Source organism: Gymnodraco acuticeps, unplaced genomic scaffold (assembly GCF_902827175.1).
Source record: "Gymnodraco acuticeps unplaced genomic scaffold, fGymAcu1.1, whole genome shotgun sequence".
NCBI classification, from domain to species: Eukaryota; Metazoa; Chordata; class Actinopteri; order Perciformes; family Bathydraconidae; genus Gymnodraco; species Gymnodraco acuticeps.
This window is the reverse complement of record NW_022991064.1, coordinates 3,362,757-3,388,255: the sequence shown is the minus strand read 5'-3', so window position 1 is coordinate 3,388,255 and position 25,499 is coordinate 3,362,757. Positions and strand designations below refer to the sequence as shown.

The window sequence follows — 25,499 nt, the reverse complement described above, 5'->3', positions numbered from 1 at the left end:
TGAGTGAGTGAGTGAGTGAGTGAGTGAGTGAGTGAGTGAGTGAGTGAGTGAGTGAGTGAGTGAGTGAGTGAGTGAGTGAGTGAGTGAGTGAGTTAGAGTTGAGTTACTTGAAAAACTAAAGTGAAACTTGATTTATTCTATTCAGGGTCTGACTATTATATTGTTGACACTTTAAAATACTACTATCTTACTAAAATGCTGTACAAATCAGAAGTATTATTTAATTAAAAAAAAAAATTAATGTAAGAAAAAAAAGAAGAAATCTCATTTTTTTCTTTATTTTTCAATATCGCGATAAATATCGTACCGTGGACTTTTTATCGCGATATTATCGTACCGTGAGTTTTTGGTATCGTTACATCCCTAACTACACATCCCATAATGCATTTCTACTGAATCCAAACTCACCCCAAACAGCATGACCCAGGGGGCTTTGAGGCAGCAGTATAAATGACTGATTATGACACAATAATCAGAAAGCCAGAGGGATTTGAGACAGGTGCTCTCCTTCTTCACTGTAGAAAACAATAGAGATTAATGCTCCTTATATGTTTGTTTACATACCTCCATGCCGGATAATTATTCTCAGAGACACAAAGGCATCAACACTGACGTAGTGTTCATCAATAGGGTTCCCAGTGCGGAATTATTATGGTACTTCTTTGCACTTTTAACTTTTCCTTTCACTTAGACACACAATGGATCATTATTACCTCAAATCAGTATCCCAGCTAAGGAGTGCTGATTAGTGTATAAAGACATTTTAAGTGGTATCAATCAGATATATTGTTTCCACCATCTCCGATCTGTCATTAACTGTTCTTCCTCCTCCTCCATCTCTCTCTGTTCAGGGGATATAGTGCGCTACAGATGTCTTCCAGGCTACCATTTAAGTGGAAACAGCATCCAGACCTGTCGGCTGGGGACATACTTGGAGTTTGAGGGGCCTCCACCCTCATGTGATGGTGAGTTAAAGTCTGAGGCTTGAAAACTTGAACACTTATCCAGGGAATGGCATGCTCTCTTGTCAGAAAGGCCCTATTCACACACTCAAGGTCAAGGGCCTTTCTCAACACGGGCTCCTCATCGGTGGTAGGACGTAAGAAGCAGGCACTGCTCTTTCAATTTCACTACCAATATGTATCCTGCCTGTCTGGGGATCTAATCTGTGACCCTAGAGCCATTAACTCCCTCTTTTCACACATTGACATTGCTAACCCTTCTGGCTAAATGTAATATTACATTATCCAGCTTTTCTCCAAATAATCTCTGCTCTAAACAAACACTGTAAAAGCATTGATTAGTTCAAGTACAATGTGATAATTGGTTACATGCTAAATTAATTCTGGTGTTCAAAAGTCTCTAAAGTTAGCTTATCTTTGTGCTGATGCAAAATGTTTTCATTGCTTTATTTATGTGTGATGTTGTAAAGATAAAAATCAGCTTATCAAATAGCAGCTCTACCATTTAAGTGAGCAAATGTTAGTCAATGATTTTCAATTGCTGTTCTGGCATTCTTTTGCTTCCAATTTGTTATAAACATATCCAAACGCAGGTGAAACTGTGTCTCCCTCTGCCAAAGCGACTCTCAGCGAGTTTATTTCCAGCAGGGTTATAGTGTGACAGTATCATTTTACCCCTAATCATTGACTCATGCACTAGTTTGCCTTATTTCTTACTCCCATGGGTAATCTTTCTGCGTGTAGTCCTGAAGCTGCAGCCACATATAATGTAGGCACTACTTTCTCTCTCTGTGGATGATACGTGGCTCCCATGAGGCTGAGGCTGGCTTCTGTGTGGCTCACTACATGCTGAGATATGATCCTCCCAGAAGAATCAATGAGTGCAGTGTTCCCAGCACACTGTATGATCATAACACTGCATGTTGTGTGCAAAACTCCTCTGGGCCAGAGACTGGGTGCATCGAGGGGTCCCTGTGTTTCTTCTCTGCTATTAATATCATAAAAGCATATTTAATTCTCTTGTTTCCTTTTTTTAAACATATTGAATCTTGTTTCCCCTGTTTTACTGTGGTGTTGTCATTCTGTGTGTTACTTTGTTGGTGGATTGTGACAAGGGAGAGTATGTAGAATATCAGAAATGCAACTCATTTTGAGTGCTATTTAGGAAAGATATACAATGTATGGAAGAGGAGGCAGAGTTGGTGAAATAAAGAGGGCAAATGAAGAGTCAAAGGCGATGTGTGAGGTAGGGCTGCTCAATTAATCGTATTTTAATCGCAATTACGGCTTGCAACGATTACGAAAACAACATAATCGAAATAAAACGATAATTTTTGTATTAATTAATGTATTAATTTTTTTTTATTATTACTTTTTTTTTATTGGTTTTTCAGTTGAATTTTACTTTCAGGATAAACTGTTAAAAACATACCGTTTTTTTCTCCAATAAATTGATGTTTTCAAAGTAAATGGATAATCATTTTTAATAATCGTGAGATTATGATTGATTTTTTCCATAATCGAGCAGCCCTACTGTGAGGTAATAATAATGATGTGGAACAAAGTACTCAGGAAATAGAGGCGACTGAAATCTCAACATGAATTGAAGGGGAAAAAAGTAATATTTGTGTGTGTGTTTATTTCCGCCTCTATGAAGTCCTCCCACTCTACCTAGAAGCTTTTGCAAGAGAAACAACCACGAGCTTCGCTTTTTATTTGAATTTTGAAAATAATGATTTGCCTACAGCTTCGGCTTGCCAAGATAAACATATCTCTGTGTTTTGAATGTGTGTGTATGTTCATGGCTTTTATGGAACGATAATGTGCTGAGAAACACTAAGAACAAACAATTCCATCATCATACTCCTCTTTCCTGCAAGCTGTCATGCTACTGCATAGACTGACTGGTTGAGGGAGAGGAGAGCGAGTCACGAGTTGAGTGAGAGGATGTCAAAAGAAGAGAGGAAAGAGCAAAGTATGGCAACAGATGCTAGTGAGAAGGAAGAGAAGAAGATTGGACGGTGAAGAATGAGGGACAGTTTGTCTCAGGATTCTTAAGGGGGTCAAAAATAAGTTTGTCTTGAAACATAGAGAGAGCTAAATGAGCAGGAAGGTGGCTAGTAAGTGAGAGCAGGACAGGAGTTAAAAAGAGAGGAGAGGAAGGGAGAGACTTAGATGGAGGGCAGCAAGGAGACGAAGTGCACAGCTCATTGAAATGCAGGGCACATGCCGGCTGCAGCTGCACCTATCAAATCACCACGTCTAGCTCTGACACGTGCACCCCTCCTCGCACACCCCACAAGATACACATTAAACTGCACACACTCGTGCATGCACTGTATAAACACACGCACTGGTCTGTCATGTGACCGCGTTACACAGCAGTGGATGTTCTCATTGTGAGCTGCACTGGAGTCTACAGGCGGTTCTGCAGTGTTGCTTGTCCCAAAGCGCCGGTATCTTCTCTCATCCTCTGCATTCCCCCCTGTCTGCACTCCTTCCTCCCCCTCCCTCACTCGCCCCTTTCCTCCAATGACTCACAACGTCAGACTTCTGTTTTTATGTAACACATATACCCTTTATTCCCTCTTCTCTCATTTTTTTCTTTCTGAGCCTACTTCACAACACAGTGAAATATACACATTTTCACACAAGGCTGTCTATCAATACCCTAGCACTGAGATGGATCAGAAGACACATAGAAACACACTCACTCTTGTTTTTCTTTATTTAATCCAGAGATGTGTCTCCAGTCACGACAGCGAATGGGTTTTAGCCTCTCTTGTGTTTCTGCCATCGGAGCAACCAGTTGGGTTGTGATTTATCCGCTATTTGATTAAACTGGGTCGTATTGGACCCACAGCCCTTAACTGCATCTGCTGCTGAGACTGCGGGGAGTTCCAGCAGCGCGCACACACAAACACAAAGCAACAGCATCAGTACAAAGTGTTGCTTGAATTCATTAATGAAACCCAATGAGCTCTGATGATCCAAAATCCCTGTGTTCTCATTCATAACACTCCGTTTGATGTCTCACTATGGGATGCGCCTCATCGCGGAGCAAACAGAAGCATCTGTTACGCCAATCCTGATTGGCTGGTGATCTTGACGTCAGCGTCAGGGAATTCACCCCCTATAAGTAGCTTGCGCCACGACGTATGCGCCATTCAAACACCTCTTCTCGCTTCAGAGCACATCTCTATAGTAGCCGGACAAGCTTAACGGTCCACAGACTGAACCCAAATAACCCTTTCGGTCGACGGGCGCTCGCCGGCTACTCCTTCTGCTTCGCAGGGAGACGGTAATACTAACGCCAGTTAGTATTGAAATCGACCTTGCCGTTCTCTTTCCCCAGAAAGTAAGGTAGGTCTGATTTTTTTCAAGCTAGCGTTAGCTCGCTCCCTCACTATCGACACCACGGTAGCGAGGAAGTTTTTTCTTTTCTCTTCCCCACGGAGGAGGAAAGGATTAAAGGAGCATACTGTCACACCAGTCAGTATTCTCCGGGAATAAAAGACCCACACCGTCCTTTTCTCCGGATTAAGGACAGGGTGGTAACACCTTTTTCTCCCAACCTACCTGTTGAGAGCGGGTCCTCTCCACGCCACGAGGCGAACAAGATGGACGCCTCTCTCCCTCACACCAGAGGTGTGACTCGGTGGCTCGACTCTGTGGCTGCGGGTTGAAGATCTCGGGCACAGACACACACCAGGTCTGCTCGTCCTGCCTCGGGCTGGAACACGCCCGAGGCGCTATCGACAACCCCGGCTCGTGCGGACATTGTGTCCGCTTCACCGTGAAGAGCCTCCGCCGACGGCTAGCACGCCAAGCTAGCCTGTCGGAGCAGGACCCCCCCATGTCCACTGACCTGCCGGCCGGCAGTCAAGATGCGGGGGCGTCCGCCGCAGAGAGTGAACCCCTCTCCGTGTTGGTCTGGGGCTCATTATCTGCGATGGCTGCAGAACCGGAATCCCGCGCCCTGGCAGGCCGGGACCCGGTGACGGCAAGACACGCGGGAACGGGACCCCACGCTTTACCGAGCTGGGGCTCCCGGTTAGACCTCACCATGGTCTCACCCACGGAGGATGTCCTCGAGCTGGACTACGATGAGGACGAAGAGGACACCTCGGTGTTCCTCCTGTCCGAGTCGGATGAACATGAAGAGGACATCTTCATGTCATCGGCTCAGGCTGCAAAGCCTGGAGCGAGGGCTGCTCTTCCGGGCGATAGCACACCAGCTTCACCCTGTCTGAGCATGGACCTGCAGGCCGTGTGTAAACGCGCCGCGGCCAGACTCGACATCCTGTGGCCTGAAATGGCCAAGGAGACCTCCAGGTCCCGCTACGAAGGGAAACATTTTCCCCAAGCAGCGCGGACAAAGAGGCAACTCCTTCCGGTCTTCCCGGAGATGTTGGATGAGGTGTCGGTCTCGTGGAGAGACCGGCCCTTCAGCAACAAGGTCCCAATCCAGGGTGCCTCCTCACTAGACTGTGACGGAATGGGGAAGCTCGGCCTGCTCCGCATACCGCCCATGGAACCGCTGGTAGCGGCCCACCTCCTACCGAGGATGGGCCCGTCACCACGCAGGAACCCCACTCTGCCAGCAAAGTCGGACCGATTTCAGTCGACAATGACTGAACGGTCCTACAAAGCCGCAGCGTTGTCCGCCAGGGCCTGAATGTGTCCTCGCTGCTAACCGCTTACCAAGCGGAGCTCTGCGAGGACCTGTCGGGTAACCCGGGGGCAGCCACTCTGGACGAGATGGCAGCGGTCACGGACATTTGTCTTCGTGTCCAACGCTGCGCCGTCCAGGCCACGGGCAAGGCAATGGGGATCATGGTGGTGCAGGAAAGAGCGAGATGGCTCAACCTCACCAACCTCCCAGACCGGGAAAAGGAGGATGTGCTGGATATGCCCATCGTTCCCGAGGGAATTTTCGGCTCCGCTCTTGCTTCCATGCAAAGGAGGTGTGAGTCGAAAAAGAAGGAGGACGAGGCACTCCACCTCTGCCTCCCTCGAAGGGTCCAGCCGCTGCCTTCGCAGCAGCAGTCCTTCGCAGCAGCAGTCCTTCGCCCAAGCTGCCTCGAACCCTGCTCGGTTTAAAACACCGAAAACGCAGAGGTCGCAGCCCGCCCCGAGTCCCCAGCCCAGGCTGGAGACGAGGGCGAGCTGGCCTAGGAAATCTCCGGTTCCGGCTGCAGCTCAGGCGCAGCCAACCCAGAATTTTGGCCAGCAGTCGAGGAAGAAGAAGCGAGCGGCGTGATAGCCCCTCCTTCTCCCCTCTGTGACAGAGCTGGAAGTCCACGGTTCCCCAGCTCTAAATGTGTTCCCGCCGCCTCGAGAGATGCCTCAACACCATCCTCAAGTCCGCACAAACACATGTCACACATTTGTTGATTTTTCTGTCATAAAACATTTGCCGCTGACGCATCCAGGCTTCAGGCCGAGGGCGCAGCTCAAAAAAATGATAAGAAAAACAATAAAACCAATAAACAGCCCGTCAACTGTTCCCCTTCTGAGAGCAGCTACGGCATCTCTCAAAAGGCGGATTACAGGCGGGTCTGTGAAGGCACCACCGTCATGCGCATGCGCAGTGTCGGTGGGGATTGTCGAAAAGGGGCACCACTGTGTTCAGACACTAGAGGGCCCCATAACACAACAAATAGAGACTCAGAGGGGAAGAGACGTGACATCTCCACTGGCTCTAAGGAGCATGCAGTGGAAGATGCTCACATCATCTGCTTGGGTTTTCAAGACAGTAACACAGGGCTACAGACTCCAATTCGCTGTCACCCCCCCTCGCTTCTCGGGCATTCTGCATTCGCAGGCCCGAGGAGAGTCCAGCCCATATTCTGGAGAGAGAGATTCTCTCACTCCTAGAAAAGAGGGCTATATCTATTGTACCCGCCCAGCAGAGTCAGGGCGGCTTCTATTCCAAGTACTTCCTCGTTCCCAAACGGGGAGGGAACGGAATTCGGCCAATACTTGATTGAGGGCTCTGAACAAATATCTAAAAAGATATAAGTTCAGAATGCTCACTCACACATCTCTGCTGCGGCTCGTGCGACAAGACGACTGGTTTACAATCAGTCGACCTGAAAAATGCGTATTTTCACATCCCAGTATATTACCCACACAGGAAATATCTGAGATTCGCATTTCAGGGGATCTGTTATGAATACAGAGTACTCCCTTCAGTCTGTCTCTCAGTCCAAGGGTGTTTGTACGATGTACGGAAGCCGCGATAGCCCCGTTAAGACAACAGGGTATTCGCCTGGCGACCTACCTGGACGACTGGCTGCTTCTCGCACAGTCGGAGCAGGAGGGTGTTACGCAGACAAATGTCCTCGTAAAGCACCTGCTCAACCTGGGTTTCCTAATAAACACAGAGAAGAGCATGTTGTGCCCCGCGCAGACTATACTCTTCCTGGGTTTACACCTGAACTCGGTGCCCTTTTCAGCTCGCTTGTCAGCGGAAAGAGTGAAAGCTTTCAGAGCTTGTCTCGCTCTTTTCCAGCTGCGCAAACATGTTCTCTTCAGATCATGCCTGCGATTGCTGGGGCTCATGGCGTCAGCCATCCTGGTCGTACGACTGGGACGCTTACACATGAGGGAGTTTCAGCGCTGGGTGGCCGCCCTAAAACTAAACGTGATGGTTACTGTGAAATGCGTAATGGCACTGCGCCACTGGCTGCACCCGACTTTTCTAGTACGAGGTGTGCCTATGGGTGCTGTCCTTTCACGGAAAGTGGTCACCACGGACGCATGTCTGACAGGTTGGGGAGGTATTTATGAAGGTCGCCCGGTGAGGGGTCTCTGGAGCAGAGACCTCCAGCGGGCGCACATAAATTACCTGGAGCTTTTAGCGGTGTTTCTCACCCTAAAACGCTTTCTGCCTTTCCTCAGGGGACATCACGTCCTTGTGAGGACAGACAATACGACCACAATATCGTATATTAACCGCCAAGGGGGTTTGCGTTCTCTCCAGTTACACACACTGACGCGCAAACTGATCCTATGGAGCGATAGACGTCTCCTCTCTCTGAGAGCGACGCACGTACCGGGAGTGATGAACCTCGGGGCAGATCTACTGTCCAGAGGTATACCACTTTATGCAGACTGGTCTCTACATCCAAGGATTGTGAGCCAGCTGTGGGTGCGTTACGGCAGAGCCGCGGTGGATCTGTTCGCATCGAAAGACAACGCTCAGTGTCAGCTGTTCTTTTCGATGCGCGATCTAAATGCACCGTTAGGCGTGGATGCACTCGCGCACAATTGGCCCCCGGGCCTTCTGTACGCGTTCCCACCCCTGGCTCTGATACCCCCAACTCTGGCCAGAGTGAGAGAGCAACGCCACACACTTATCCTGATAGCTCCGCACTGGCCAGCTATGTAATGGCTAGCGGAGATATATCAGCTGCTGTGCGGGCAGCCATGGCAGCTCCCACTACGCAGGGACATACTGTCCCAAGCGGGGGGGGGCGATCTTTCACCCACACCCAGAGCGCTTGGCTCTATGGGCCTGGCCCGTGAGTGGTACAATCTGAATACAGTGTGACATGAAGCTGACCCTGGCAGCTGCCAAGCGAGCCAGTGGCACTCATGCACTATCTGTACAGTCTTCATGCACTCAGTTCGCCCCAGGGCAAACAGAGTGTGGTTGAAGCCCAACCCTGCCTTTATCTTAAGGCGGTTGGTTCAGGTACCACATTTGACATTGAGGCATCCTCCCCGCCACTGTATTCCTCCGGGGAACAGCGGCCGGATTTGCCGTGTCCAGCCCGTGCTTTACGCACGTACAGGGACAGATCAGGGGTGCTTTGTCATAATGACCAACCCCTTGTGTCCTGGGCTAACCCTTATAAGGGCAAGCCTGTTACTAAGCAACGGCTCTCCCACTGGTTTGTGGAAGCAATTGCTTTGGGGCTCATACGAGTCAGAGTTCGCAGGCACCCTCGGGTCCGCGAGCTCTTTCGACTCAGGGTCTGGCTGCATCCTGGACTCTGTCCCATCCAAGACATTGGTGCAGCGGCGAGCTGGTCCTCGCCGCTCACTTTTGTCCGCCTCTTAACAGGCTGGACGTTCTGCTCCCAGTGTGACTCAAGCAGTGCTGGGCACCTGGTTGAGTCAGAGCTCTACCTGTTAAGTTCTGGTTGGTTTGGTGATTTGGTGATTTGGTGATTTTCGAGATAAATTCGTCTGACAATACGGGAGCTACAATTTCCCATAGTGAGACATCGAACGGAGTGTTATGAATGAGAACTATAGGTTACTTACGTAACCCCAGTTCTCAGAGTAACATGAAGTGAGATGTCTCACCAGACGGCCCTCCTTGCTATGGTGAAGCGAGAAGAGGTGCTTATTTTGAATGACGCATGCGTCGTGGCGCAAGCTACTTATAGGGGGTGAATTATTTGACGCTGACGTCAAGATCACCAGCCAATCAGGATTGGCGTAATGAGATTGATGCTTCTGTTTGCTCCGCGATGAGGCGCATCCCATAGTGAGACATCTCACTTCATGTTACTCTGAGAACTGGGGTTACGTAAGTAACCTATAGTTTATCCCCCAGACAGATTTCTGGTTAAAACCTGCATAATCACCCATCACATTAGTCTCCCAGCCTGCTTTCTTCATCCCACTCAGTCCCTTTCTACCCCCTCGCCTCTCTGTCTATCTCCTTTTTGTTCCCTAGATTATTTTGCCCCGGCCCCTTCTTTTTGTCCTACAGAATGGATTACAATTGCCCTTTTTCTCATCTTCATGGTCATCCCTGACTTCCTCAAGTTGTGAGGTCTTGATCCACACTAATGCTTGTGTTGTGGCCCATCCCCTTCAATCACCTCGTTATCGCTCCTCAGATGATGCTAATTAAATAGCAACATGAGTAAAGGCATCTCAACAGCTCTGCGGTGCTACATGCTTGATGTATTGTGGATTGATGCATGTGTGCGTCTATACTACTCCACACTGAAAAGCTCAAATGTATGGATGCAGATGTGTGTGCATCTGTGCTTGTCTGCAAGGAAGCCTTCTGCCGCATTTTTTAATCGGGAGGCTGTTGCATACCGTTGAACAATTTATTCACCAACAGAAGGGATGTCTCACAGATTGCTGTTCCCGCTACCAGCTCATTCCAATCCTTGTCTCGTTAAAGTGAAATTTCATGTTGAGCCCTATCATGGTTGATCTCACCTTGAAGCTGCCTTTTCTCCAGCTGTCAGATGTGTCCCCTAATACCCTTCTGTTTATATCCAAACAGAGTGGTGCTTCTTTTCAAACTGGATTAGTTTCTTAAGGAGCAACCTATAGATAAGAGCTCCCTGCCTGTCGCTCTCCATCAACTCCCAGACAAGCAGAAAGCTGTTTTCAAGACATGTTGAAGCTTTCTGAAAGGTCACCATCAAAACACATCTCATCCTCATAAAATTGATAGTTTAATAAACTTTTGATTTGATACGCTACTTCCCGGTGCAATCAAGTGCCTTTTCACTGACATCCACTGAGGTGCTTGAGGTTGTAAATGTTTTCACAGACTTGGATAGGAATAGTTTGCTATCAAAATGGCACTATTACTTTAGCTTTTACCATTGTGCATGCTGGGGGAAATTGTATTTTCTGAGATGATGCTCACAAATGACAAAGCATTTTCCTCTCATACTCACTTTGTGTTTGGATTATTATTATCCCACTACTTTAGCTACCACAACATGAGCTCAATATGTTCTTTTGTTGTATTTTTTCTTTTGGCACTCTAGGGGTGGAGGGTTTTAATTCTATTTGAGACACTTGTTGCATGTAATTCCCAGTCTTTCTTTCATTGTATTGCTTGCAGTCTCTCTACAGTTATCTACACTATTTTAAAAAGCCAACAAAATGTTCAGACATTATTCGTTTGCTTTGCCCTACTTGTTGCCCCATTTCTTTTGGCTAATACAAAACAAAATGAATGGACACAAGTTTAGGCAAAAGTGATTGACAGGAACGTGCCTCATTTTGACATGCTTGGCTTATGAGTGACAGCTTGCCTGACACTATCTGACATAACCTGGGGCGATATATCCCACTTACTTGACAACCCAAGCTAGGTAAAAACTAAAATTCCAAAGATTATTTGCAAATAATTTTTACCAGGGCTGCCATGATGTTCGTCCTGCAATTGTAATGATATGTTCCCCTATAAACACAGGAAAGAGGTTGAACAAGCTAAGAAACACATACACCAATGTGTACTGAAAAAAACGCACAGTTCCACTTTGTACACGAAAAAAGGTTTACACATTGCCCGACAAATATGGCCCTTTTACAATGTCATTCAGAGCATTCAATATTTCAGCCCTGTAATACAAAACCTTCCAGTGCTGCCTTACCCTGAGGCTAATGTGGCTTGATTATTTAAATTGCGGCACACAACAGGGGGCTTTACACCCCTGCTACATTTTGTGCCCAAACACACTCACACACAAAAAACATACGCACATGAAAAAACCACCTTGTGTTGTGCTCTTTAAAGTGGTTTTAAATCACACATGCAGAATGTTATGCTTTGTTTGTTTTTTATTTCTGATTTGTAATTAAAGCCAGTGGCTGGTATTCAACAATAACCATGTTTTTTTTAGAATGGTCTTTTTTTAATTGTAGAGCTGCTGTAGTTGAGTTCCAGCAAGGCTTCAGTGTTAAAACCTTTCATACAATTATGTTGATCAAAGTAGACCCTTGGGATTTGTTGTGATATAGGAAAGCATTAATATACACTATAAAACAGTCAATAGAGAACATTTTCTTTATGTATGTGAATGGTAACTAAAAGAAGCAATCCAATGCAAACAAGAAAATCAAAATGTCCTGGTTTTTAAGAGTTTTTTTACTGTCCTTTTCTTTAGACCTCAGCCCTATTAAGTGATCCAAAAAAACAATAGAAAGGAGAACAACTCAACAGCAAAAGCATTGTGTTGTCATTGACTTCCTTTCATGTTGTAGTTTGTTATTATGGTTCCACTGTGTAAGCAGGCGAATTAAGAGGTTGGCTTCACAGCATCGCAGTAAAAGCACAACAGACAGAAGCGTTGTGTAACGTCTGATAATACAGACAGAAACCAATAAGAAATGTCAAAGCATGCCATAGAGATGTCCAAAAATAAATAACAGTGACAGAGGGGGTAGGACATGAGCGGATGTATGTGATCCACCCAGACGTGTCACAGCAATATGACTCCCAGGCAGATGTGAGCGTGCGCCGGCTAATAAGCATCACATCTGTCACATTCGGACAATGGGCAAAGAGCAGGAAATATGCTCGTGGCAAGAGAGTAATCTTAAATAATGTATAAGCCGTTTCCTGGACAGCTTTGTTTGCCATCAACACCAGGATGACAATTAGCTTAGCGATGCTTTTAGTCACATTGACTTGCCTCCCAACAACAACATGGTTCTAACCGATCCAATTTGTGCTTCAATGTAAATTAAATTCCCTGAAAAATAAAATAATGAAAAACTATGTTAAGGTATGTGTGTAAGAAACAACAGTGGAAAGCTACATGTAAACAAGCCTTTCTTCCTGTAATAAATGTGTCTTATTTTTCTCACAGTGACATGTCCCATGAATGAGATCCTGACAGCTTCAACAGATGTCATCATGAGCCTGTCACCAGGCAACGGCTTCCCACATTTCGAGTCCTGCTCCTGGGTGGTCAAAGTGGAGCCCGGCTACAACATCACCTTCACTATTGAACAATTCCAGACCAGCCGTCAGTTTGATGAGCTCGAGATCTTTGATGGTGAGTCACTGCATCTGTAATGAAAGTGAGCACATAGTATCATGTCTGTGTTGATTTGTTTTTGATTACAAAAACTATGACAAATATTGGTCAACAAACTTTATTTCAGGTTCATGAAGTCAGCACGTGCCTCATTAAACTCTGGCAATATTCACATGCAATATTGTTGATAAAAGAGACAAAAAAACGAAATAAAGTTTAGAATAGGAAAACTTTAGTGGTGACTGTAAGTAGACTAAGATGTAATGACTTATTGTAGTCTTAAACTGCACTAAAAAGTATTGTGGTCAACTACAAATATTTTTATTTTTTTATTTTTTATTTATTTATTTTTTAAAACCAAAGAAAATACAAATGAAACAAAAGATGATACAGACATGATACAGTACTATACAAATGAATGCAATAACAAAACGAAATATTTAAATAATAATTGAATAATCTGTAGTATCATTGTCTGATAACAATACAAAAAAAAAAAAAAAACTTTAGCTAATTACACGTCCGAAAAGGATACAAATTACCAAAAAGTTAAGATTAAATCATAAAATAGATACCTGAACACTGGTATCATGCTATTTAGGTTGTGCAGCATTCTAATCGTTTTGACCTTTTTTGTATCAAGAACAGCTGAACTGAGTATCATGTTGCCTTTCAGGTCCAGGTGTGGCCCCCTTTGTCTCTATGACACCTCCCCCCCACTTTCTTGACCAACGACTCATTCTCACTTATGGTGCATTTCCACTACAGCGCGGAGCTCGCTTTAAGCGTGCCGTGCCCGGCCCGTTTTTGGTTGCGTTTCCACTTGGCGTAGTTCCGGCTATCGGGTACTATTTCACAGTTTTTCTGGCCCCTTAAAATCGAGGTTCTTTCCGGGCCAACAACCAGGCTGAGTCGGGCTGAGTATGCTAAACTAGAGAGAGAATCGCTGGCAAGGGGGCTACAACTACAACAAGATGAACATATTTGACCGTGATTTAATTGTAATACACGTTTCAAAATGATGCCGAAGTAACAACATACTGATACCGGTTAGTAAAAACCATGAATTAATGCTTTGACAAGTCTGCAGACAGACGGCAGGCGAAACACCTTTTAAAATGCGTGTTTTCTGAATGGAGATCGGCTAAGCTAACGTTGTATATGCTCCGACCGTCCACACTCACAACAACGGCCTATACAGACATAAATAAACCAGCGACTGTATTCGCCATGACACAGGCAGTCTGTGGTTTGTACTTATTTAACTTTTGTCTAGTTTCTGAACAGATATGAGGAGCTGTGAGCTCTGAGTGCTAAGAGCTAACGGCTGTGTTGTTTTTTGGGGCGCTCATTGAAGATGACGTCACGGCTCCGCCTACACTGCACTACTAAAGTTACTGCCCCAGCTGGAAACGCAGCATAAAGTGAGCCAGTCCTAACGAGGCCTAACGAGGCCTAGCCATACCGAGCGAGGCTGAGCCAGACATTTGATTCCCCGCCCATAACAAAGCTTACTGCATCTACTAACAGAACAATCACACACAGGCCCTGCTTCACAGTGACAGGACCTCTTCAGGACCGCCTTCACATTAGCATGTGATTAGAGGCACAGTCAGCAACTCTGCCAGGATGCTCTGAGTAAATGGCCATCGTACACACTAGTGTTCCCAATTAGTGCTTTATGTATTCTGCAGACTGGAAGGGACTAACCTTGCCAAGGCAATTATGGAGGAATCTTTTTTTCCACAATTAGACTAAAAGGCACAACTTACACACCTTCCGGCGCAGACTGAAAACTCATCTCTTTCGACTCCACTTCGAGCGATAGAATTACTAACAAAGCACTTATATACTAATAAAGGACTGGCTTATCTAAAGCCAGTTGAGTAGCATTGAAATGTTTAGCTCTATGAAACCTGATGTACTTATATGATTCTGTTTTAATCAAGTTTGTATTTTGTTGGTCGAACGCACTTATTGTACGTCGCTTTGGATAAAAGCGTCAGCTAAATGCAATGTAATGTAACTTAAAATCCCTGACATGACAATGACAATATATTAAAAAAAAATGTCCGTACATAATGAGAATTTCTATAAATTGAAATGTACAAGAAAAATGCTATTTAAAGGAATGTCCAGCTTTCAGTGTGTAGATCATGAAATACAAGGCTTTATAAAGAAAACTCATTTGTAGTGTTAGTTTACTTTCAATTTGTGGCGCTCTTAATCATTAAAGTGGCTATTTTTACACATTGTAACTGATAAGCTAAGGGGCGGTACATCTCTAACAGTTGACCAATCAAAACCGAGCTGGCCAGATAACCAATCGGAGCAGACTGGGCTCTGGTTTCAGACAGAGGGTGAAAAGAGGTGCTGCAGCACAGGCAGTATGGGGAAAATAAAGACCTTTTTGAAGATTAAATCATTTAAACATGTCACAGTAGAGACACTACATAGAAATATGAACCTGAAAATGAGCAGAATAGGGCCTTTTTAAGTTATGACAATTGCAAAGATGGATTATTCTTAATAAATGATTTATCTCTCTTCCTCAGGCCCATCCAGACAGAGCCCTCTCCTGATTACCCTCAGTGGTAATTATTCCAGCCCTCTGAGCATCACCAGCTCCAGTAACAGGGTCTACCTGCACTGGTCCTTCGATCACACCACCAGCCACAAAGGCTTCCGCATACGCTACTCAGGTACGTCATAACAGACTTACTCCAGCCTCAAGTCACACACTTTTCAGACAATGTTATTTCGGCTGTCCTTTTAAAATTGATCACCAGAAGAACTCGTAGACATTGTTGTACGTGCAAACTCAACAGAGGTGCCTTTGGTTCACTGTGCCAACAAGACCAACATTTAGGCTGCCAACTGCAGCTGAGATAGCAAGAAATAAAACCCATCTCCATGACAACCTACCGGGGGCGACGGGCATCTACAGCACTCCTCGCTGTGCACCACATGCCTAGGAATTACTAAATGCTGTTTCTTTTGTTTTTCTTATAATTCTTCTGTTCTGTCCTGCTCCCAAGAAAGATATGTTGGTATATGACACCTGCATAACCGGCTCTGAATTATGACTGTGTAAATATTTAAAAGGCTCCCTCCGTTCTGTATCAACAGCACTCAGCCAGATTAACTAATCGTCTCTCCCCTCCTCTCAGCGGAGCGCTCCGTCTCCCCTACCGGATGTTCTGTCATTTCTTTCTTTCCCTTTTTTCTTTTTTTCTTGCCTCTTTTACTTTTTTTAATCTTAAGCCATGATGGATTTTGCCATAGCAGGCTAAGAGACAGCCACACTGAAGGGATGGCTGAGATCCTGCGAGTTGCCATGGTCAATAAGGAGGTGCCTTATGTAGTGCCTTGGTGGGGAGGAAGAAACAGATGGCAGGTTCATGTATTCGCCGGTTCCCTTCATCAATCCATCGCCTTTCTCCGTGGGCCGGACTTCCATCAACAACTTGCAGAAATCTCCTCTAGCAACTGGCCATCACATTTTGTGTTCTTACTCTCCATCCATAGCTTCAATCGCTGTTTCTCAATCACCTCATGTAGTCTCTCTTCTATCAATTCAACCAACTTACTTAGTATCTTTCCAGCCATCTCCTTAAGCTCATATGTCCCTCCCTCATCTGTATTCTTCCTCCCACTTTCTCCTCCTCTCTATTATCTATTCCAATCCAGTCACCTGCCAATGTAGATCGTATTCCTCTGAGCTGCAGGGCTGATTGCAGGGAGACGAGTGTGTACTATAACAGGCAGAGAGAGGGAAGGAAAGGGGAACACAGAGAGAGGGGAGAATGAGTTGGACACAGACAGACGGGAAGAATTGAACTCGAGGGTGGCTCAGGAACCGCCAGTCTCTCCGACTGACAGGAGGAGGCCTTGCCAGGGAACATATAGAAGCTCATTTGATGTAATACATATCATTGGAAATAAAACATGGGCTTACTAAGTACTAAGAAATCTTTCTGAGTGAACCACAGAGTCATATTCCACAAAACGTCTTTTTTCATCTAACATCTGTTCAATGCCACACAATGTTATGAAACGTCCCAGATTGTCTGTGCCCTTGGAACAATTTGTGAGAGACAGCAACATCCCATAAGTGCTGAAAAAATATAACAGCTCTGACATTGTTTTTTTTATACCGAAAGGGAGTTGTATCTGTTTGCATGGTGCTAAAAATATGCACTTGAAAGAGATGCTGTCAACATGAGCTATAGGTTTAACATTTTCATTATTATATATTAATGTAATGTGATCCTAGTGTAATGTATAATACACTTTGTTGTGTCCTTGGTCCACTTCTATCCTGTTCTCTCTACACAATAGGCACTGTTTCCTGTGTCACAAAGCCATGAATTGTTGCATCACAAAATTACAATATTATCCAGGATGTTTTCGCAATGTCTGTTTTTATTTGTTCGCCATAAGTGTAATGATATCGTATGGCTGTTAGCCCCAGAAACCCTTCATTCTTTAGGATCCACAGATGAATGGTTATTGCAACCCCCAATTTAAGCAACAAACAACAACAGATACTTCCTTCCTGTTATTATGTATTCATCACGTTGATGATGCTCCTCTGCTGTTGCTGACAAACTCCTGTTATGCTTTGCAGAACATTATTTTCCTTTAATCAATCGTCCTTGTCTCCAGTCTGCATTCTAGCACTATTATTATTAATACATATCCTCCTTTACTATGCCAAGCGTAGAAGATGGATGCAAAACAGATGTGGGGTGCATTATTCCTTCGCCTCCTCAACAACAACGTGCATCAGCTTGCATCATTATTGGGTTTTTACGCTTGTTTTGCGCTCAGTGTTATCAGTATTCGTGTTTATATCTCTACCTATTTGTTTGTTTGTTTTTATAGCTGCCTACTGCAGCCCTCCGAACAACCCTGTAAACGGCACAGTGCACAGTCTGACGGGCACCAAGCTGGGCAGCACCCTGCGTTTCAACTGTGACCAGGGCTTCCGGCTTATTGGACAGAGCAGTGCCACATGCACCCGCACAGCTCAGGGGATCCACCAGTGGAACGCACCAGTGCCACTTTGCCAAGGTGAGGGTTCAATTATAGCCAGAGTTGGAAGAAGAACTCACATACGACACGATATGATAATACTTTAATGTTCAGATCAAGTCTGAAATTTGACTTGCATCACAGCAGCTCCATGTGTAATCAAATCAAATGAAGTTTTATTTATATAGCACATTTTTAAACGATTTTTGGTCGAGCCAAAGTGCTGTACATATAATAAAAAATAGCCTACAGTAAAGACACTTTACAGCAAATACAACAGCACAGTTTGTGCAGAATATCAATATGAGATAACGACACCCTCTGTCCTTAGACCCTCACATCATACAAGGAAACACTTCCGGAGAAAAACCCACAGTTTAAAGATCACATCTATGATCATGTGTAACATCAACATAGACAAATATCAAGACACAGCACAATCACTGAGAGACAACATGCTCAAAGAGCCTTTAGTATTTGATCTGGGATTCAGCTCTGTATTTACTGTGAGGATTGACTGGTACGCAAAGGATGCTTCAGACTGACTAGATTGAATCGCGGGACCCTGTATCTCCGATTAGATTCATATTGGCTGTTCAGAACATGGTTTAGGTCCGAGATGATGGTGCTGGACAGCCTCTCTAGGTTATTATGGTATGCTGAGTCATAAAGTCTCTCACAGGGTTGACCAACAATCTTTGAGCAGATTGTTAACAGGTGGAGCAGTTTTGATTTTAAAGCTGTTAACAAACACTTGTACCAGGTAGTATTGCAGTACTGTAGACTAAACAAGATCACAGATGTAAAGAACGGCAGAAGACTTTCTCTGCTCGCCCAAAAAGACCTAAGGCGGTGAAGAAAATAAATGCTTTGTTTTAGTACATCTGACTAAAAGTAAGAGTAGAGCTACCAGAGTGTAGAAATACTCCTGCATGCAGCTACTTTGAATCACTTTGTATGCTGCAGGGTAGTTTGTGAATGTTACCAGGTGTAACTTGCGTCTTAGTTAAGTGTTGTTTATATTTTGCATCATTATTCCAAATTTGCAAAGTAATTAAGGTATTAAATAAATGTATTGGAGAAACGTTCACTATATACTACTTACTTAACGCCACTGATCATAGCAGTAGGATATTAGAGAGGATAAGAAGGATGTAGATTGTTAATAAAAAACATGGATAAAGAAATATAGTCCATTGTTTTATATTTCCTTATTAAGGTGAGGCAAATTACATTTGTACAATCAGATGGGCAGGATAATTGTAAATTGCTAATTCTCTTACTGAAGTTACATTTCGTCAATGTTATCAATTCAACTGAGCTCATCCGGTATATAGTCCGACTTCTCCAAAGTGATTCAATTAAACACTGCAGAGAAAACAAGATTTTAACATTCCTAGCATTCTCCTTTACTGATGTGCTGAGTTCAAGAAGACATTTTCTCTTGCAAATTCATTTTGTAAGTTGAAATCGTTCTGATTTAAGATGATTGAAAAAAACTATCACTGATTCCATTTGCTTTGGATCACAGTGTGATTCCAGCTGACAGTGCCATCACCAACAGCCCCTCAGCCTTAGGCGTGCTTCAAGGAAGCTCACTTCACCCATCCTCAGAAACGCTTTGAAGATAACATTGCATCAGATCAATGATAGTTGGTTTACCTGAGCTGAGGTGTTTGATATGTCAGTCTTGTGGGTTATAGCCACAGGTATCTGCTTGTCACTGTGCAGACTTTTTTCAGTGATGGAATGAAACAAAATCAATTTCAGACTTTGCACCAGGACTGACACAACTGTGATGCACATAAATATAGTCAACGCTTTTAAAGTTATCTAATTTAATTTAAAACTGCTTTTCCCCCCTAACGTAACAAAATGTAACTTTAGATTTGACAAGACTGTGATGCAGTTGCACCATCCTTGTTGATCTCCAATTTTAGTGAATTATCTATATGTCTGTGTCTGGATTGTCTCTTATACAGAATCACAAAAGCATTGAATCTATTTTCAGAGTCTAGTTTCCGACCCGATGTATTAATAGTATTAACTAGGGCTGTGCGATTATGGCAAAAATCATAATCACGATTATTTGGGTCAATAATTGATATCACGATTATTTTGACGATTATTCATTGACCATTTATTGAACTTTAAAACAAATAATATTTTACCAATAAACAAGATCAATAAATGTGTTGGAGCGCACTTCCAAAACCATACTAAACATATATTAATATGATAAATAAATTAGACCAAAATAAATTAAATCAAATATGTTGCAGTGCACTGTCACAACCTACTGAAAACTCCTTAACATATAGCCAACATTTTGGTAAAACATATTCAACATATTCCACTCAGTTAAACGTTGAAGGCTGGCCAACCGTCATGGTCCAGAAGTAACAGGAAATAAATGTTGAACTACAATTTAAGACCAAATAAAAAAAATGTGGCCACCATGGCAAATGCTGGTAGGGCTGCTCATGTCATCTCTTAAAGATGTTTTGCAAGAAATACCAGGCTGTTTACATGGTCTGGTTTCAGAGATGAGCGCAGGCAGCTGACAATATTGCCACCTGTACTGAAGACCCTCTCTGAAGAGGAACTTGTGGCAGTGCTGCCACATATGACACAGGAAAAAAAGAAAAGACTCTGAAGAACCCTTTCTTTGCCATTATATAAAAATAGTGTTGCTACAAAAGTATAAATGAGGCTTACTAATAAGACAACTCAGATCTGAAGCTACACAGGAATCTGCTGCCAACGTGCAATAAAAAAGACAACATTAATAGAATCAAACCCTTTTTTTGTTGCATTTTATTAGAGTATACAAATAAATGCCTTTAAAATAGGATGCAAGCAACACTAGTTTCTTAACCTGAATTGATAATAGACTATAATCAATTTAAACAGAACAGATCTTAATGTTTGCATTCTTATACCATTTGTACAATAATTATAATGAATAAGTTCAAACAAACTAAAACTTACAGCTGATTAATAACGGTATCTAACTTGAGTTTTTATTATATCAAAAACCTGTTGAAATGCTGCTGTTATTTTTACTGTCCCCAAAAAGCGCGTCGGCAGCCTCCAGGAATGCTTCTTTCATAACTTCGCCGTCTTTGAAAGACTTCATGTGTTTCGCAAGAACGTGACTGACACGATAAGATGCTCTGGTAGCAGCCTTGCTCTTGTTGTTGGGCCTGGTGGAAATGGACTGCTGTGCTGCATTTAGCTGTCCTCTCAGGCCCCTCCCCTTTTGGGAGCGTAGGGCAGAATTAGGAGGGAATTTCGTCTCGTAGCGTTTGTGCACTGTTTTGAAATGCCGCTCCTAAATTACCCTTCTTCGATAAAGCCACGCTCGCATTGCAGATGAGACAGATGGACTTTGAATTGGAATAGATACAAAAATAATCATCCTCCCACTCGGAGTGAAAATTATATATTTTGGGCTTTTTTGCTTCTGCCATAATTGCGGTCTTGTGTGTGTGCGGACTGTCACTGCACTGCCCACCCACCAGCCACGCCGGCTAATCACAAAGCTTTGATGCGTTCAAGTGCATTATTCTGGCACGGGAACATTATGTTACAGGACATTAACGATAAAACAGAATATTGTTGTTCTATTTTTAGACACATCTCGCGATCGACTAGGAATCTCCCCGCGACCCTTCTTTTTAACGAGTTGCTGCTCTTGTTCTGACATCTTCGCTCGCGCTGAACACATGTCACTCCCACGTGGCCGAGTGGGCTTTTAGGGAGGGGCGAAAGCACACCCAGCAAAATAATCGTATTTTGTCAATTATGCTGTTTCCATAATCGTCACAAGCCATAATCAAAATACGATTAATTGCACAGCCCTAGTATTAACTATTCAATGCCTGGTCAAGTCTGCACCTGGTGTGATTTCCACAATAATTGCACATGCTCTCTCTGGAGCCTATTGTTTACTCTGGTGCAGATGGCAGCCCGAGCTAATGTTTACTGCACATCAATTGATGCTCCTTCGCTGTGTTTATACAGGAATCCTATTTTGAGTTTTGCACTGCATACAAAGATAGTTAAATAGTTAGTATACTTTCATTCTAAAAAGCACATGTTTCGACTTACTTCCCAACACATTCCTCATTCCCTTCTAGTGATGTCCTGTGGAATGCCAGTACCTGCGATAAACGGCAGTATTGTGGGCCAGGACTTCTCTCTAGGAGCTACGGCCACGTACCAGTGTAATCCCGGATTTCGCCTGGCAGGGCCTGTCACCACCTCAGTGTCATGTCAGGAATCTGGGAGGTGGAGCCCCATTGAGACCCCGCCCATATGTATTTGTGAGTATTTCTCTTACTGTCTTACATTGTAACCGCACCAAACACAAATAAGTATTTATGTTAATAATTTGTGTTTGTCCTTTGACCTTCCAGCGGTGACCTGCCCCGACATCGGCCACTCTGCTGTTGAACATGGGAGATGGAGGCTAATCTATGGCACTCAAAACCAATATGACACTATAATGATGATCATATGTGACCCAGGGTATTACTACAGGGGTCAAATGGTCATTCGATGCCAGGCCAACAGCACCTGGAACTACCCTGATCCACGTCCAGTCTGCGAGAGTAAGTGTAATCTCCATGGTCTTTTTTTACCACAGTGTGTTGAGTTACGACATAGAGAACGAAAAGAAAAAGAGTAATTGCACCCAAATGTACGATATCCCACTTTGATATTAAGAAAAGAACATAACTAAACACGAAGAAATGTTCTAACTAAAACAAAATTAGATCCCATTTTACAAACAAAACACATTTTGTTTTAATCTAGATTATGTAAACCATATGGGAGTGTAACTCGACAAATTGATTTCTCATTGCAGTCATCTCCTGCGGGGACCTTGGGACTCCACCAAATGGCAACAAGATTGGAACACTGACTGTGTATGGAGCCACCGCCATCTTCTCCTGCAACACAGGGTATACCTTGGTGGGCTCTCGGGTACGAGAGTGTATGTCCAATGGGCTTTGGAGTGGATCACAGGTCCAGTGTCTAGGTGAGATCTTCAACACCCAAGAAATGATTGTATTCTTGCAATTTACTTCCAGAAGCTTTGTTTGATTTTGACTCTTCTTTAACCCACAGCTGGTCATTGTGGCAACCCAGAGCCCATAGTGAACGGACAGATCATTGGGGAGAATTATAACTTTCGAGGCAGCGTTGTGTACCAGTGTAATCCAGGATTCCGTCTCATTGGTGTGTCGGTGCGAATCTGTGAACAAGCTCACGAATGGTCTGGAAACACTCCTGTCTGTGTCCGTAAGTAACAGAAAACAGCTCGTAATAAGTCAAACTATGGATGATATTGTGTATATCTTTAGGCTTCTACCTGCTCAGATAAAGTTGGAATCCAGACTTTTATTTTATACTAGGACAACCACCTAGTTAAGAAAAAAACAATCTTGATACAAAATAATTGCCAATTCTCTCCCAGCATAATAGTGTTGCTAATAGATCAATAATGAATAGAGACATATATTACCTAGGGATGCCCTTATCAGGCCGTTACCAACTGCACATTCAGTGTGATTAGACCTGAGCCATCTGGTACTGATCACCAATTAATTCCTGTTATTGAATATTTTTTTAGAGGAAGCTTCTGCTCAAGCTCCTGAATTAAAATCACATATATATATATATGTATAATAAAACCCACCTGTGCCTCGTGTCTAAGTTTTACCGTGACATTTTCAAAGATGGGGTAATTATCACAAAATGACACTCTGTATTTCTCTATAATATAATTTGCAAGATTATTTTAATGGAGGCCCGTGGCAAAAATTAGAGACATGCAGCTGCAGCGGCGCCTGTCGCTTTAGAGTTTGGATCATTACTCGCCATCTACATTCAGTGATGATTTTTTTGTTGTGGCGTTGCCTATTGCATTCCAGGGCTTGTTAATCTCGTGTTTGATATGACTTTTACCCTCATTTGTCTGTTTCCTTTGACTTCCCCAGCCATCACATGTGGTCACCCTGGCAACCCTACTTTCGGATCCACCCAAGGAGCCCAGTTCAACTTGAATGACGCTGTGCGCTTTGTCTGCAACACCGGATACGTTCTGCAAGGGGCTGTAAAATCTAGCTGCCAGTCCAATGGGCAGTGGAGCAACGCCCTCCCCAGGTGTAAAAGTAAGTGTCCAGTACATGCCCAAGCTAATCAGTCTATGCATGTATGCGTTTTAGTAGAACCTCATGCCTACTAATGATAGGATGGGATGATAAAAGAACAATCACACATGGAAGTCACTAAATATAAATTATTATGCAATTTCAGGAAAGTTAAAGTAGTGCAATTTGTCATTTGAACTTACAAATAGCTAATATGAGAGAACCATTAATCATTGTTGTTCTCATGACACCTCCATGAGCAAAAGGTATGAGTTAAGGTTTAATTGCATGATGCATGCTCATAGCACACCAACAGAAGCCAGTCCTGCATTTGTTTATACGTACAGTATGTGTGTGCCCTGTGAATGATTCTAGTGCTAAATAAGCCAAAAGCATCAACTGTGTGAATAGCTAATGCTCAGTGAACATTGTAATTAAGTGCGGTCGTTTATACGTACTTGTCCAGGGGGGTACGGTTTTGTGCTCTCCTCAATTTTTGTAGGTAGGTATTAAATTACTTATTGTATTGTGCAAGGTCATATCTTCTGTGACCATAGATGACCCCAATCATAAAGAGAGTGTAGAAGAAGCGCAAAGATGCCTGGGAGGGAGAAGAAGTTTAAACGATGCATATTAGAGGGGAATTGAAATGAATAGCAAAAGAGAAGACTGGATTATTTAATTACCACACTCTTAACCACTTGGTCCAGTGAGGTTTCAGATCATATTTACATGTGATGTTATTTCCTCTTTCCCTTGTTATCCCTGTGGCACCCTCTGGCTCACCTGTCCATCAGGGAAACACACTTGTCCTTAACCATGCAGACAAAGCCAAAAACAATCACAGGATCCTTGAGCCTCTTAATTTGGCAGTGTCTTTGCGACAAGCCATGTATCACCGGCACCCACGTCTGTCTCCAAGTCCCCGCTAACTAAGGGCTTTGTGACAGCCACAGAAAGGGCCCGCTCGCAAGGTCGGGCCCTGAATGTGACAAGGCAGTGACAGAATCAGTGACGGATTGACTTGTGAGTTTGTTTTAAATGAGCAGAGAAAGAACACGGCCTTATTTTGTAGACATTTATGAAGGGATGAGGGGGGTTGCGAGTCCCACAGGAACCATTCTCCAGTTGTTAAAAAGAGGGAGAAGTACATTTAGCTGCCGCATGAATAAGCAGACGAGATTTTGTCCCAGACATACACCTTAAATCTCTCCGCTCGAGTGGTGACATCACATTAGCATTGGCCTTGTTTCCATACATATGATGACTCAGAGATGCTTTTTGTGTGCCTCTGTGTGAGTGTGGGGGGGGGGGGGGGGTTTGTGGGTCTAGTTTTATGGCATATTATCCTCACTGTGATGTGGAGACATAAGAAGCTTAGGGATCTTTTTGTCAAGCAGATTTATCACCCACAGTATTCTAGACATATTTGGTGAGACATGCACTCCATGTACTCCGTCATTCTGCTTCAACCATCTCATTTTAGCTTAGCTGGACTATCAGCTTTCCTTTAAGAGCTAGAGAGTAGTTGATAAAGAAGGCAGGAAACTAGGTAAGGAAGGGAAATTATTTAATCAGTC

General features: G+C 43.8%; 1 protein-coding gene across 1 annotated transcript in view; it reads left to right on the top strand.

Moving 5' to 3' along the window:
• Positions 1-25,499, top strand: part of csmd2 (CUB and Sushi multiple domains 2) — a 281,630-nt gene that overhangs the window by 230,153 nt on the left and 25,978 nt on the right. The window contains 9 exon segments of the mRNA XM_034236672.1: positions 852-965; positions 12,551-12,739; positions 15,277-15,423; positions 17,609-17,797; positions 21,901-22,086; positions 22,180-22,374; positions 22,632-22,805; positions 22,895-23,068; positions 23,767-23,940. Of these exon segments, the coding sequence (XP_034092563.1) occupies positions 852-965; positions 12,551-12,739; positions 15,277-15,423; positions 17,609-17,797; positions 21,901-22,086; positions 22,180-22,374; positions 22,632-22,805; positions 22,895-23,068; positions 23,767-23,940 (1,542 nt within the window).